This window comes from Scyliorhinus canicula, chromosome 21, assembly GCF_902713615.1.
Source record: "Scyliorhinus canicula chromosome 21, sScyCan1.1, whole genome shotgun sequence".
Lineage (NCBI taxonomy): Eukaryota > Metazoa > Chordata > Chondrichthyes > Carcharhiniformes > Scyliorhinidae > Scyliorhinus > Scyliorhinus canicula.
Genome location: NC_052166.1, coordinates 19070587 through 19085754, shown reverse-complemented (window position 1 = coordinate 19085754; position 15168 = coordinate 19070587). Strand labels below are relative to the sequence as shown.

The 15168-nt window shown below is 49.5% G+C and overlaps 1 protein-coding gene across 1 annotated transcript in view; it reads right to left on the bottom strand.

Moving 5' to 3' along the window:
* Window positions 1-410: 410 nt before the first annotated feature.
* Window positions 411-15168, bottom strand: part of LOC119955932 — a 247361-nt gene continuing 232603 nt past the window's right edge. The window contains exons 27-28 of the mRNA XM_038782590.1: window positions 11703-11780; window positions 411-1804 (exon numbers count right to left, since the gene is read on the bottom strand). Coding sequence (XP_038638518.1) covers window positions 1641-1804; window positions 11703-11780 — 242 coding nt within the window. The 3' untranslated portion in view covers window positions 411-1640. The remainder of the gene's footprint in view (window positions 1805-11702; window positions 11781-15168) is intronic.

Sequence of the window (15168 nt, the reverse complement as noted above, 5' to 3'; positions counted from 1 at the left end):
GCCGTAAATCAGAACTCTGCCTGACGCTATTACAATTGCAGAGAAGTAGGACATGCCTGTCTCCGCAATGGAGTGGGGCAGGTTGAGAGTGCTGAACGTGGGCTTTCATAGAATTATAGAATTTACAGTGCAGAAGGAGGCCATTTGGCCCATCGAGTCTGCACCGGCTCTTGGAAAGAGCACCCTACCCAAGGTCAATACCTCCAGCCTATACCCATAACCCAGTAACCCCATCCAACACTAAGGGCAATTTTGGACACTAAGGGCAATTTATCATGGCCAATCCACCTAACCTGCACATCTTTTGACTGTGGGAGGAAACAGGAGCACCCGGAGGAAACCCACGCAGACATGGGGAGAACGTGCAGACTCCACACAGACAGTGACTCAAGCCGGAATCGAACCTGGAACACTGGAACTGTGAAGCCATTGTGCTGTCCACAATGCTACCGTGCTGCCCACTTTCCACAGGGGCCAGCCCGGCACCATTTAAAGGCATTCCCAAAAATCGGACAGCCCCGGAATGGGGTCGGGAATCTTGGAATTGGGACCCAACTGCCATGTTTAAAGGGCTGCCGTGTCTCCCCGACTTGGTGAAAATTCAGCCCAGCATGAAAAGGTCCTAATGCAAACCTGGCAAGGCTGAAAAGGAGGGCCTCTGAGTCTCTGCGTTCACTGGGTGTTACTGAGGGAGTGCCCTTTACAGAGGAAAGGAAAGTCTGACTGCAATCAGAAAATATCTAAAGTCAATGGAAGAACAGAACCCAAGGGTAAGTGAAACAATTGAGCACGCAAGTTGAAGTGCCTAATCTCCCTTGGTCAGCTTTGGCCAGTACAAAGTACATTGCTAGAAACCCAAAACATTTTGTTACCTGTACCTGCGTTTGACTTTGTTCTTTTCAAATAAATTATGACCTGTAATAAGCCTTTAAGACAGAGATACATAGGTTCTTGATTAATAAGGGGATCAGAGGTTCTGAGGAGAAGGCAGGAGAATGGGGATGAGAAAAGTATCAACCATGATTGAATGGCGGAGCAAACTCGATGGGCCGAATGGCTTAATTCTGCGTTTATGTCTTATGGTCTATGGGTCTCTGATTTCTGGACACCCAGTACATAAACAGGTTTGTTCCCTCAAAGTCCCGTGCAAGCTACAGTTGATCACAATTTCAGGAATACACAAAGCACTTTGCTACATTATACTCCAAGCACATTACAATGACAACTTGCATTAATCTCACATTTTTAGCACAGTAAAACATCCCAAGTCACTTCACAGGAATGATCTCAAACATAATTCCAAATTACGGAGATATTGACCAAATGTTTGTTCAAAGAGACCTATTTTAAGGAATGTCTTAAAGGAGGGAAGTGAGCTGGGAGGGTTTATCGAGAGAATTAGACTGAGGCAGTTAAGAGCAGGGCGCTACTGATGGAATGAAGGTAATTGAGATGTGCCACCTACTGGTATTTGGTGTTATCTGCACAAAATGAGATCTTGTTAAAATATATATTATAGCAAAATCCACCTTGAGCATGGAAAGAAATCTAATTTAAATTCTAATGAAGTCCCAATTGAGAGTACCAATAATGCCGGTGCTTTTAGAATACAATACATCTGTGTTCCTCTTCCTCCTTGATCAATTTTTACTGGGAGGTAAAACATTGTCCTTGAAGTAGCCAGGGTTGGTGATATTTCCTGGTGGATTGTAGACTGCCACCACCATGAACGTGCCCTTCCCGTCTGTTGCACAGCCAGCGCCCACCTCTGTTGATGCCTTCCACACCAGCTGGGTGAAGTGCCCTGGAACCAGCACAAAGAGAAAGACTTGAATCTTTGCAGTGACCATCACAACCTCAGGGTGCCTGAAGCATTTTACAGCCATTGAAATACTTTTGAAATGTAGTCACTGTGCGAAATAAGAAACATGGTAACCAATTCATGCACAAGCAAGCTCCCACATATTAATACAATGAGCAATCAATCTGTTTTTGCGATGTTAGCTGAGGGATAAATATTGATTAGGACACTGGGTAGAATTAAATGAAAAATGAAATGGAAATTGCTTATTGTCAAGAGTAGGCTTCAAATGAAGTTACTGTGAAAAGCCCCTAGTTGCCACATTCCGGCACCTGTTCGAGGAGGCTGTTACGGGAATCGAACCGTGCTGCTGGCCTGCTTGGTCTGCTTTCAAAGCCAGCGATTTAGCCCTGTGCTAAACAGCCCCAGGAAGGCAGGGAATATCCTGCCCTTCTTCAAAATGTGCCACGGGATCTTTTACACTCACCTGAGAGGGCAGACGGGACCTTAGTCTAACATCTCATCTGAAAGATGCCGGGCGCAATTTAACCATCACGTTGTGTCGGGCGTGCTGGTTAAATAGTGGGAAAGGCCAAAATCGAGACTCTCGTCGGGCGCGATGAGTTTGACATCTAACTGGCCCGCTTCCAATGGTGAGAATATTATCAAACTCAATTTGTATGAATTTCCATCTCATCGGTGAGATTTAACCAGCTCCGCAACGAAAAATCAGACGGGACCTTAGTCTAACATCTCATCTGAAAGATGCCGGGCGCAATTTAACCATCACAACTGAAGGGCATTGCTGATAAAAATTTGACCTCATTAGTTGTGAGAGGACTTCATAGCTGCAGGTTGTGTTTGCTGTTTGCTCCTGCTGGTGGCTGCAGATGCCTGGAGGTTGCTGTTGCTGTTTCCTTCTTTTTCTGTAGCCGGAAAGAAGGGCAATTTTTTCTAAGATATCTGGGTCCTGGAACACTTGGCTCAGGATGTATGAGTCCAGAAGGCAATCTGGTTCGAAGCAAGAAGATGCTGCGGGACCTGGTGCACGATCCCAATGGGCACCTGGTAACGCCGTTGAAGAAATGCTTTTGCAGATTGCTGATGCCTTTGTTGCTGGTGTGGTGAGTGCTGTGTGTAACTGGCATGTCACCACGGGTTAAACACGCTGAAAGTCAGGGATGTTTAGCTGCACCTTGAGTGCCAGTGGAATATGTGGATGCCAGAATCTGGTTCCGGTGAGATTGGACCGTATGGGAGGGCCTGCACAGCTGCGGCTCCTGGGCTGGGAATGGCACTGATACACTGATGGGGAGGTGTTGGCGTAGTGGTATTGTCACTGAACTAATAAACCAGAAACCCAGAGTAATGCCCAAGGTTCAAATCCCACCACTGCAGATGGTGAAATTTGAATTCAATAAAAATGTGGAGTTAAATCTGATGATGACCATGAAACCATTGTCATAAAAACCCGACTGGTTCACTAATGTCCTTTAGGGAAAGAAATCTGCTGCCCGTTTACCTGTAAAAATTACCTGTAACTTGTCTCCTCTTGTTGCTGAACTATCCTCCAAAGTTCTCGGGCGCGATTCCCCGCCCCCCCCCCCACGCCGGGTGGGAGAACAGCGGGAGGGCCTCCCGACATTTTTCATGCCCTCCCCCTCCCGCTATTCTCCCCCCCATGCCCGACCCACGCCACGAATCGCCGCTCCCCCTGGACTGCTGTATAAATACCAATGCTCAGAGCCAGTCGTTCAGTTCATCGAGAGTTCAATGCGGAACAGGCTGGCTCTGTTGTAAGTAGATTAAAACCACTGTTCATATCTTAAAGCACGTGTCTAGTGAATTGATGGTTCCATCAATTTAATCTACTTGAGAAACAGTCAGGATCAATCATGGAATCAGCCCTCAAGCCTGAGCGACTGGAACTCGACCCACAGGATGCAGAGGCAAAAGAAATGTTTTCTCATTGGCTGCGGTGTTTTAAAGCCTACCTGGCGGAAGCAAGCACAGCCGAAAAAACAGAGGAGCAGAAACTGAGCCTACTGCACGTGAGGGTGAGCCACAGAATCTCTACTCTACTAAACTGCGCCGGTTCGTATACTGAAGCCCTAGCGCTACTCGACAAAATGTATGTAAGGCCTGTAAATGAGGTCTACGCGCAACACGTGTTTACTACTCGCCGCCAGCAGCCTACGGAATCGCTCGCAGAATTCCTGAGAGAGCGTAAAACTTTTATCTAGTGACTGTAATTACGCGGCAGAACATAGAGAACTTGCTGTATGTGATGCCTTTGTTGCGGGCCTTAGGTCAAATTACGTGCGCCAATGACTGCTGGAAAAGGGGGCCCTAAATCTTGAAGCGACTGTTGAACTTGCTACCGCTATGGAGGTCTCCTTCCGCAGCCTCACCTCGTTCCCCGCGACCCCGTCATGGGCCCCCGACCAGCGACTCCCCTGGCCTGCGCCACGTGGCCGCCCAGCCACAATGCTGCCCCAGCCTGCCACTTTTGCGGCCAGGATCAGCACTCGTGGCAGCACTGCCCGGCCCGCAACGCGACCTGCAGCAGCTGCGGGCGGAAAGGACACTATGCCAGAGTGTGTCTGGCGAAGAAAGCCCCAGCCTCTAACCCTCCCACGGCTCAAAGCACTCGTTCCGCCCCAGCCTCTAACCCTCCCACGGCTCAAAGCATTCGTTCCCTGAATTCGCAGGCCCGCATGCCCCGAAATGCTGCAGCCTGTATGCCGACTCCGCCCCCACCTGACATGTACGACTCATGGGGGCGGCCATCTTGGCAATCCTCCGCCATGCAGCCGGCCATGTGCGACTCATGGGGGCAGCCATCTTGGCAATCCTCCTCCATGCGGCCGGCCATGTGTGACTCATGGGGGCAGCCCTCTTGGGATCCATCCCCTTCAAACTGGGGATTGGGGCAGCAGGGTAGCATGGTGGTTAGCATAAATGCTTCACAGCTCCAGGGTCCCAAGTTCGATTCCCGGCTGGGTCACTGTCTGTGTGGAGTCTGCACGTCCTCCCCCTGTGTGCGTGGGTTTCCTCCGGGTGCTCCGGTTTCCTCCCACAGTCCAAAGATGTGCGGGTTAGGTGGATTGGCCAGGCTAAATTGCCCGTAGTGTCCTAAAAAAAAAAGTAAGGTTAATGGGGGGGGTTGTTGGGTTACGGGTATAGGGTGGATACGTGGGTTTGAGTAGGGTGATCATGGCTCGGCACAACATTGAGGGCCGAAGGGCCTGTTCTGTGCTGTACTGTTCTATGTTCTAAACTCTGAAACTCACCTCGACGACTACAAACTCAGAGGGCAGTCATCACAGGGCCACTCCAGCACAGCTGAGCGAGCCGCCGCCGCCCCGCAACTCAGCGCAGTCACCCTGGACCAATCGCGCCCGAAGCATCTGTGAAACTCGATGGCGACGGTCCAAATTAACGGGTACAGCACGCCGTGCCTTTTTGACTCTGGTAAGCTTCATACACCCAGATCTGGTAAGACGCTGCTCGCTCCCCGTTTTCCCCACGCGGCAAACTATCTCCCTTGCTTCAGGCTCCCACTCTGTCCAGATCCAAGGGCGCACCGCCGCGATGCTCACAATCCAAGGCGCTAGCTATGCCAAATTCCAGCTCTATGTCCTGCCCGGACTCTGCGCCCCACTCTTATTAGGCCTTGATTTCCAGTGTAATCTCAAGAGTCTCACCCTCAGTTTCGACGGACCCCTACCCCCACTCACTATATGCAGCCTAGCCACGTTGCGAATCTCCCCCCCTCCTCTCTTTGCCAACCTCACCCCGGACTGTGAACCCGTAGCCACTCGCAGCAGGCAGTACAGCCTGCAGGATAGGGTGTTCATCCGATCGGAGGTCCGAAGGCTTCTCAATGAGGGGATCATAGAGGCCAGCAACAGCCCCTGGAGAGCTCAGGTGGTGGTCGTCAAGACCGGGGAAAAATTCTGTATGGTTGTCGACTATAGTCAGACCATAAATAGATTTACGCTCCTAGACGCGTATCCCCTCCCCAGGATTGCAGACATGGTAAACCAGATCGCCCAGTATCGGCTCTTTTCCACAGTGGCTCTGAAGTCTGCATACCACCAGCTCCCAATCCACCCGGAGGACCGCCACTACACGGCATTCGAGGTCGATGGCCGCCTCTTCCATTTCCTCCGGGTCCCCTTCGGCGTCACTAACGGGGTTTCGGTGTTCCAACAAGCAATGGACCGAATGGTGGACCAGTACGGGCTGCGAGCCACGTTTCCGTACTTGGGCAATGTCACCATCTGCAGCAATGACCAGCAGGACCACAACGCCAACCTCTACCGTTTTCCCCAGACGGCTCAGAAATTAAACCTCACTTATAACAAGGAGAAATGCATTTTCCGCACAACCAGACTAGCCATCCTCGGCTATGTCGTGGAAAACGGAGTCCTGTGCCCAGACCCGGACCGTATGCGCTCTTAGAACTCCCCCTCCCTCATTGTCCCAAGGCCCTCAAGCGGTGCTTGGGTTTCTTTTCCTACTACGCCCAGTGGGTCCCTCAATATGCGGACAAAGCCCGCCCACTCTTTAAGGCCACACTATTTCCCCTGTCAGCTGAGGCGCGCCAGGCCTTCAACTGCATCAAGGAGGACATCGCCAAAGCAGCCATGCGGGCAGTGGATGAATCCACTCCATTTCAGGTTGAGAGCGACGCCTCAGAGGTAGCTCTAGCAGCCACCTTAAATCAGGCAGGAAGGACAGTTGCATTTTTCTCCCGTACCCTCTCCGCTTCGGAACTCCGACACTCGGCAGTCGAAAAAGAAGCACAAGCCATTGTGGAGGCTATTTGTCACTGGAGGCACTACCTCGCAGGTAGGAGGTTCACCCTCATCACCGACCAACGATCGGTTGCCTTTATGTTTGACAACTCGCAAAGGGGCAAAATCAAAGACGATAAAATCCTGCGGTGGAGGATCGAACTCTCCACCTATAGCTACGATATTAAGTATCGACCGGGGAAGCTCAACGAGCCCCCAGATGCCCTATCCCGCGGGACATGCGCCAGCGCGCAGATCGACCGCCTGAAAGTCATCCACAACGACCTCTGCCACCCGGAGGTCACCCGGCTCGCCCACTACATCAAAGCCCGAAATCTGCCTTTCTCCACTGAGGAGGTAAAAGCCGTCACCAGAGACTGCCCGATCTGTGCGGAGTGCAAACCGCAAATCTATAGACCAGACAGGGCCCACCTGGTCAAGGCTTCTAGGCCCTTTGAACGCCTCGCGATCGATTTCAAAGGGCCACTCCCCTCAACTAACAGGAATGTTTACTTCTTAAATGTCATAGATGAGTTCTCCCGCTTCCCATTTGCTATCCCGTGCCCCGATATGACCTCCCACACAGTCATTAGGGCCCTGCATAGTATCTTCACCCTGTTTGGTTTCCCCAGCCACGTGCACAGCGACCGGGGTTCGTCCTTCATGAGCGACGAGCTGCGTCAGTACCTGCTCGACAAGGGCATCGCCTCGAGCAGGACTACCAGCTACAACCCCAGGGGGAACGGGCAGGTGGAGAGGGAGAATGCGACGGTCTGGAAGACTGTCCTACTGACCCTCCGATCCAGGAATCTCCAAGTCTCCCATTGGCAGGAAGTCCTCCCAGACGCGCTCCACGCTATTAGGTCCCTCTTATGCACAGCGATCAATCAGACCCATCACGAGCGGCTCTTTAGTTTTTCCAAGGGCACTACCACGGGGGTCTCACTCCCGGCATGGCTGAAGACGGCGGGCCCTGTACTCCTCAGGAAGCATGTCAGGGCGCACAAAACCGACCCCCTTGTAGAGAAGGTGCGCCTGCTTCACTCTGTGTTCCCTGAAGGCCGTCAGGACACCGTATCCCTCCGGGACCTTGCACCAGCCGGATCCACATCCCTTCTATCACTACAGATGCACCCCTCACCCTACACCCCACCAGCCGCCCCCTCAGGCTCCCGAGCCCACTAGCTCGCTGCATTGGTTCCGCGCAACCCAGCCGCCCCCTCGCGCTCCCGAGCCCACTAGCTCGCTCCACCTGTTCTGCGCGCCCACACCGGCTAACCCCCAGCGCCCCCAGTCCCCAGTCGAACCAGACGGGTATGGAGCTCTGACGAGATCTTCCCTGGAGTCTGCCATCGTACCCCAACCCACAACACCCGTCCAGCCACCGCAAAAGGCTGCAACCCCGGTGCTCCGCAGATCGTAGCGGACAGTTCGACCACCGGACAGACTCAATTTATGAACCACCACCCCCGCCGGACTTGATTTTTTTGTTGGGGTGAATGTGTTGAATGTAACTCCGTAATTCACACTGTATTGTATATACATGAGACCATGCATTTGTAAGCACAGTTGCGTTGCCCGACCACTAGGGGGGTAGCGCTGGGAATGCGTAGGAGTTTGTACAGGGCTCCACCCTTGGCTCCGCCCACGACTCCTCCCCCTGGACTGCTGTATTAATACCAATGCTCTGAGCCAGTCGTTCAGTTCATCGAGAGTTCAACGCGGAACAGGCTGGCTCTGTTGTAAGTAGATTAAAACCACTGTTCATATCTTAAAGCACGTGTCTAGCGAATTGATGGTTCCATCACTCATGAATGGCTCAGCTCGGATTTTTAAAATCTGCCCTCTTATTCTTGGTCAGAGGCAGTAATTTCTCCATATTTACCCTACTGTGTCCTTATTGTCATTGTAAATAACTCACTCAGATCATGCCTTAATATTCTACACTTGAGGAAGTCCAAGCCAAATTTATGCTTCTCCTTAGTGACAGTGTATATTACCTGGGCCTTTTTAATTTCAACCCCTGACCCCCCCTGCGCCCCCCAAAGTAATTTCAAGGTGGAAGAGTGTCGTGACTGGCCTCTGGATTTCAATTGGAGATAAATGGGATTTGAAAGGCCGGTGTGTTGGCTGTTAAAAATGGATTTTGCTACTTCTGTGATGTTTGGCTGGTTCTACTCACATTCGAGTGGATTACCTGATAAGAATTTGAGTTCAGGAGCCATCTAAGATAGGTAGTTGAGTATTGATAACGATCGTGACTTGATATCGTCACTATGGAGAGAAGTTCACTGGTCTCAGAGAACGAACGGACGATTGGCTCAAAGTGCATTGATCTCACCAGCTTGTGTTCGCAGCATTCTGCTCTCCAGCCCAAAGTGTTCAGGAACTCTTAAATCATTGAATTTACACTGCAGAAGGAGGCCATTTGGCCCATCGAGGCTGCACCGGCCCTTGAAAAGAGCACCCCACTCAAGCCCATACCTCCACCGTATCCCCATAACCCAGTAACCCCAACTAACCTTTTTTTGGATACCTAAGGGCAATTTATCATGGCCAATCCACCCAACGTGCACATCTTTGGACTGTGGGAGGAAACCGGAGCAACCGGAGGAAACCCACGTAGACACGGGGAGAACGTGCAGAGTCCGCAGAGACAGTGACTCAAGCCGGGAGTCGAACCTGGGACCCTGGAGCTGTGAAGCAACAGTGCTACCCACTGTGCTACTGTGCTGCCCAGGGTTTAATCGTTCTGTCTTCCTTCACCTTCTCTGGTTGACACCTGATGGAAACTGCCAGCTGACTCCAAGCACTTGTTAATATACTTTAATTCTAGTGACTGGTAATTCGCCCAATTTCGGTGACCCATTCAAGCCCTTCTTACCAATGAACACAGGACAAGTAACCAAGGGTAGTCACCTCCTCCCTCCCCTGTCCAACACATTGGTTTGAGGTAATTTATTTTATTCACTTCATGTTGGAGGCCACTTGCTGGATAAAGGAGTATGGAAGACTGCCAGAAGGCTTCCTACTGTTGCATGTACATAGAATCCAGTGACTGCAATCCAGACAGAACAATTTTTGTGACCTTTATCTCTACTGTGTCTTCATCCCTGACTCCTCAGAATTATTTATATTTTTTTTCCCAGAGTGAGAGACAGAATTAATGTTGCACCAGTTAATTCCATTAGAGTTCTATTCAGTCCTACACCACTTCTTAAATGTCCCTATGTCTTACAGGAAACTTTTCAATGCTGTCTCTGGTTTAGTTATTCGAACATATAATGAATTGGACATCATTGTTGAGATCGAAGATATGTAGAAAATAAATCGCTGAAAATAAATTACACCCAATAGATAAGGAAATGAGTGAGGATGATTTACGAATATGAAACTAACAGAGGATTAAAAAAGGAATGAGGACATACATAGAAACATACACAGTAAATAGAAGCAAGAGGAGGCCACTCGGCCCTTCGAGCCTGTACCACTATGTTTTTTAACTCGTTCATGGGACGTGGGCATCGCAGGCTGTGCTAGCATTTATTGCCCATCCTTAATTGGAGCTTAATAGGGGCTGATTTAGCACAGGGCTAAATCGCTGGCTTTGAGAGCCGACCAAGGCAGGCCAGCAGCACGGTTCAATTCCCGCATCAGCCTCCCCGAACAGGCGCCGGAATGTGGTGACTAGGGGCTTTTCACAGTAATTTCATTTGAAGTTCATTTGAACTATTTGTGACAATAAGCAATTTTCATTTTCATTTCATTTCATTGCCCTTCATTATGACCATGGCTGATCATCAAGTTCAATACCCTGATCTTGCCTTCCCCCCATATCCCTTGATCCCTTTAGCCCTAAAAGCTAGATCCTTGAAATTACACAATGCTTTGGCCTCAACTAGATTTTGTGGTAGTAAATTCCACAGATTCACCACTCTCTGGGTGAAGGAAATTCTCTTCACCTCAATCCTAAAAGTTCCTTTGTCCTCAAACTATGACCCCTAGATTTCAACTCCCCACCATCGGGAACATTCTTTCTGAATCTACCCTGTCTAATCCTGTTAGAATTTTGTAAGTTTCTAGGGGATCCCCACTCACTCTTCCAAACTCTAATGAATATAATCCTAACCGGCTTAGTCTCTCCTCATATGACAGTCCCGCTATCCCAGGAATCAGCCTGGTAAACCTTTGCTGCACTCCCTCCATAGCAAGAACATCCTTCCTCAGATAAGGACACCAAAACAACACAGTACTCCAGGTGTGGCCTCACCATTGCCCTATACAATTGCAGTAAAACATCTCTATTGCTGTATTGAAATCCTCTTGCTTTGAAGGACAACATACCATTTGCCTTCTTTACTGCCTAACATATGCACACTTACTTCAGCGACTGATGCACGAGGACGCCAAGGTCTCGCTGTGTATCTACCTCTCTCAAGTTACGCGCATTCAAATAATAATCTGCCTTCCTATTTTTGCTACCGAAGTGGAAAACCTCACATTTCTCCACATTATACTGCATTTGCCATGCATGTGCCCACTCACGCAGCCTGTCCAAATCCCACTGAATCATCTCTGCATCCTCCTCACAGCTCACTCTCCCACCCAACTTTGTATCATCTGCAAATTTGGAGATAATGGGCGGGATTTCCGACCATCCCGCCGCATGTTTTTTGGTGGCGGAGGCCAGCGGGATCTACCGGATCAAGGCTGTAACTCTTTTGTAGACACTATCCCTCTTCTTTATTTGTTCATGCGATGTGAGTGTCGCTGGTAAGGTCAGCATTCACTGCCCATCGCAAACTGTGCTTGAGAAGGAGGTGGTGAGCCTCCTTCTTAAACTGCTTTGTTTGTATGTCGCTCTTGCTTTCTTAGGGCTGGTTTAGCACAGTGAGCTAAATCGCTGGCTTTTAAAGCAGGCCAAGGCAGGCCAGCAGCACGGTTCAATTCCCGTAACAGCCTCCCCGAACAGGCGCCGGAATGTGGTGACTAGGGGACTTTTCACAGTAACTTCATTGAAGCCTACTCTGACAATAAGCGATTTTCATTTCATTTTCTTTAAATTGTCTTGTATTTTCCATTGAATTTCTTTCTCTCACCTGTTCCACTCTTGAAACCTGGATCACTGAAGCTATATTTCTTGATTTCATTGTACCAGGCTTCACTCACTTCCGTCCCTAAAATAAAACAAAAGATATTCATGACAGTGTTTGAGAGGATATGTGTAGAGAAGATTGTGGGAAAAATCAAATCGAATCCAAACTGGGGGCCATAAATGTAAGTTAGGATGCAATTGTCCCACTTTGACTCTAAGTGTTTCCCCCAGTGGGGAATTGGGAGTGTTTGCAGCTGCCGCGAGGAGAGCTGCTCATGTGCCATTCAGAATAATGTTGCAGCCCCCTATATTTGCGGGAAAGGCCCCCTCCAATCGGTGGCACGGGTGAGTGAAGTTGTGGAAGACAGTGTTGGCTCCCTGGCCCAGATTATTGGTGCTCACATTGATGAACTGCGAGATATCCCAAAGAGAATGGATGAAACGGAGGGGAGAATCCTGTCAGTCAATAGGGCAGTCTCCTCAATGGGGGTTCATGTTCAGTTCTTGGAAATTTGCTGCATGGTGTGTCGAACATCTGGTTGATTCTGGGAGATGGGGCTGGAGAAGGAGTATTCGTTCGCCTGGCCTCCCGAGGAAACAAGGGATAAATTCTCGGCTGAATTTGAGATCTGGCTACCATGCTTTCACAATCTCGATTGAGGATTGGGAGTTTTGGGTTCGTTGGAGCACATTGTATACGGTCTTCGAGACCTGGGATTGGTTGGAGTAACCGACCACTGGTCTTAAGATGTCCGGCCCTCGATGTTCGTCAAGAAGGATTGGTAGCGGCCAAACGCGATAGTGCCTAGGTTTTTCTTTACCAGGGCTTTGGGACGACGACATGGTGGAGGCGCCTTCAGTGAAACTCTGGATGGATCCTGGATGTTGCGTGACAATCCTGTCATGGCCTTTCCAAACTCCATGGATGGTTATATATCCTGCAGCTCATCACTAATCCTGAACTTTATTCCCTTGTGATTATGCCCCTGAGTTGGTGCCATTGCCTTTCATTCTGACCAAGGGGGCAGGATTCTTCGTTCCGCCAGCTGTGTTTTCCTGGGTGGTGCGCCCTCGCCAGCAGTGGGATTCCCCATTCCCGCCACCTGCCAATGGAATTTCCCATTGTGGCCATCCCACGCTGCCGTGAAACCTGTGGGCATCCCCCTTAAGGGTGTATGGTATGTCAGCCTGCTACCCTGTTATACTAAGAGAAAACTGGTGGTGCAGACCTGTTTTTCTATATGTTTTAATCCTTGCTTTTACACTGAGGGAGTACATTTTCTTTATTTGTAGATAGGATGAATAGTGCCACAGCAAAGTGGTGGGCAGGTGGTTTGGTCTCGAGGCCTTGGGATGCTGTGTTAGGTCCCGATTTGTAGCATTTTATCCCATAAAGGATCTGGTATATTATGTATCCCTGTTTTTGTTATCCTGTGGAGGAATGCATGCACCACAGTGCCATGTGCTCAGTGCTCATGGCTTTATCCTGTTATCCTATTATCCTGAAATCCCCCACTCTTTCTGATATCCTTTCATTATCTATGAACAGTGATGCTGAGCCTCTCAAACTCTCTTCCTCAAAAGGCGATGGAAGCAGAATCCTTGAATATTTTTAAGGCAGAGCTGGATAGATTCTTGATTTATGTGGGGTTAAGGTTTCAATCAGATCAGCCAAGATCTTACTGATTGGGAACGCAGGCTCGAGGGGCTGAATGGCCCAGTGCTGCTCCTAATTTGTATCAGGAAAGTGGAAGACACCAATCACAAGAATCCAAGGGTCACCTCAGCAGTGAACCCTTGGAACTATCCAACTGCAATGAAGGTCTGGATTCTGACTACAGCGCTGACTTTTTGATACTGCTGCCAGAAATTGGTAGTCCAGCCATTTAGCAGGAGAAGCCAAGGAGTTGTCACAATGAACGCACAGTGAAAACAATTAGGCCAGAATAAACCTGGGAATGGGAGTGACCATTCACCACTCTTTAGAATTGCTTCGAGAGTGGAAGATGGAAATCGGGATGACAAAATACTCTGTTCAAATATTATAGACAGGATTCACTGTTGCCCGATGCCGATATCGTAATCAGTGATCGGGAGGAGAATCCCTTCAGATGCCCAAAGCGGGGGACATGTGGTCTCAGTAGTTGGGAACCTGGTGTGGTGGCTGTGGACTGTATCCAGCGCCATCATAGTCAGCCGGGAGCCTAGGGGGCTTCCGTCAGGGCTGGGGGGACTGGTCGGGGGTGTCCAGGGGGTGGCCTGAGGGGCAGTATTTGGCAGGTCGGATCCGCGCAAAACCTGCGGCATGGTTTACATGCGACCACTGCAGATAGTTGCAGTGGGCATATGCGGCCATGAACCCGGACATTCTTCAGCTGTTTGTATCATGGGAGCCAGGTGTTTTACCCGGCACTTAGCCTCAACAATGTCAAATCCAGCCCCACATTATTCCAACTGTGGTGAGCACCAAAAGTGGTCATCAAGGATGCCAACAGTCAAAGAAAGTGGACCACCCGGTTTAGGTGGATCGGCCATTCTAAATTACCCCTTCGTGTCCTAAAAGGTTAGGGTGGGTGACGGGGATAAAGGGGATAGGGTCGTGGTGTGTTGCTTGGGTAGGGTTCTCTTTCCAAGGGCCAGTGCAGACTCGATGGGTTGAATGGCCTCCTTCTGCACTGTAAATTCTATGAAAAAAGTCAAAAACCAGACAAACTGAGGCAGCACAGTTGTGCAATGGTTAGCACTGCTGCCTCATGGTGCTGAGGCCCCAGGTTTAATCCCAGCTCTGGGTCACCATCCGTGTGGAGTCTGCACATTCTCCCCGTGTTTGCATGGGTTTTGTCCCCACATAGAACATAGAACATTACAGCGCAGTACAGGCCCTTCGGCCCTCGATGTTGCGCCGACCTGTGAAACCACTGTAAACCACTCCCACAAACCAAAGATGTGCAGGGTAGGAGGATTGGACATGCTAATTTGCCCCTTAATTGGAAAAAAATGAATTAGGTACACTAAATTATTAAAAGAAACAGACCAAGCCACTCAATAACCATGTTTTTTTTACATGGGGAGAAAGTGAATCTAAGACATTGATCAGCTGGATTCCTCATGTTGTCCGATCCAACCAAAATAATTACTTCATGGCTAGAAGTCCAGGACTATCCAAGAGTTCAGGGATGAGAGTGTGCAAGGAGTCATCGCTCAAGGAGTAAGAAAGGATGTGGAAAAACAAAGGAAAGAGGGGAAGCTCAAGAAACAAGGACAAGAAGCATGCGAAACACAAAAGTGAGAGATAAACCTGTCAAATCGAATAAGGAGAGAGGGAAATGTGATCGAGGAACAGTGAAGAGAGAAAGAAATGGATCCAGATCCAGAGATCGGACCAAAGGAAAGAAGGAGTAACATTCCAGAAAGACGACAATCTTATTTAGTACATACGTCAGAAGGTGGAAACCAGAGGAATCTTGGGC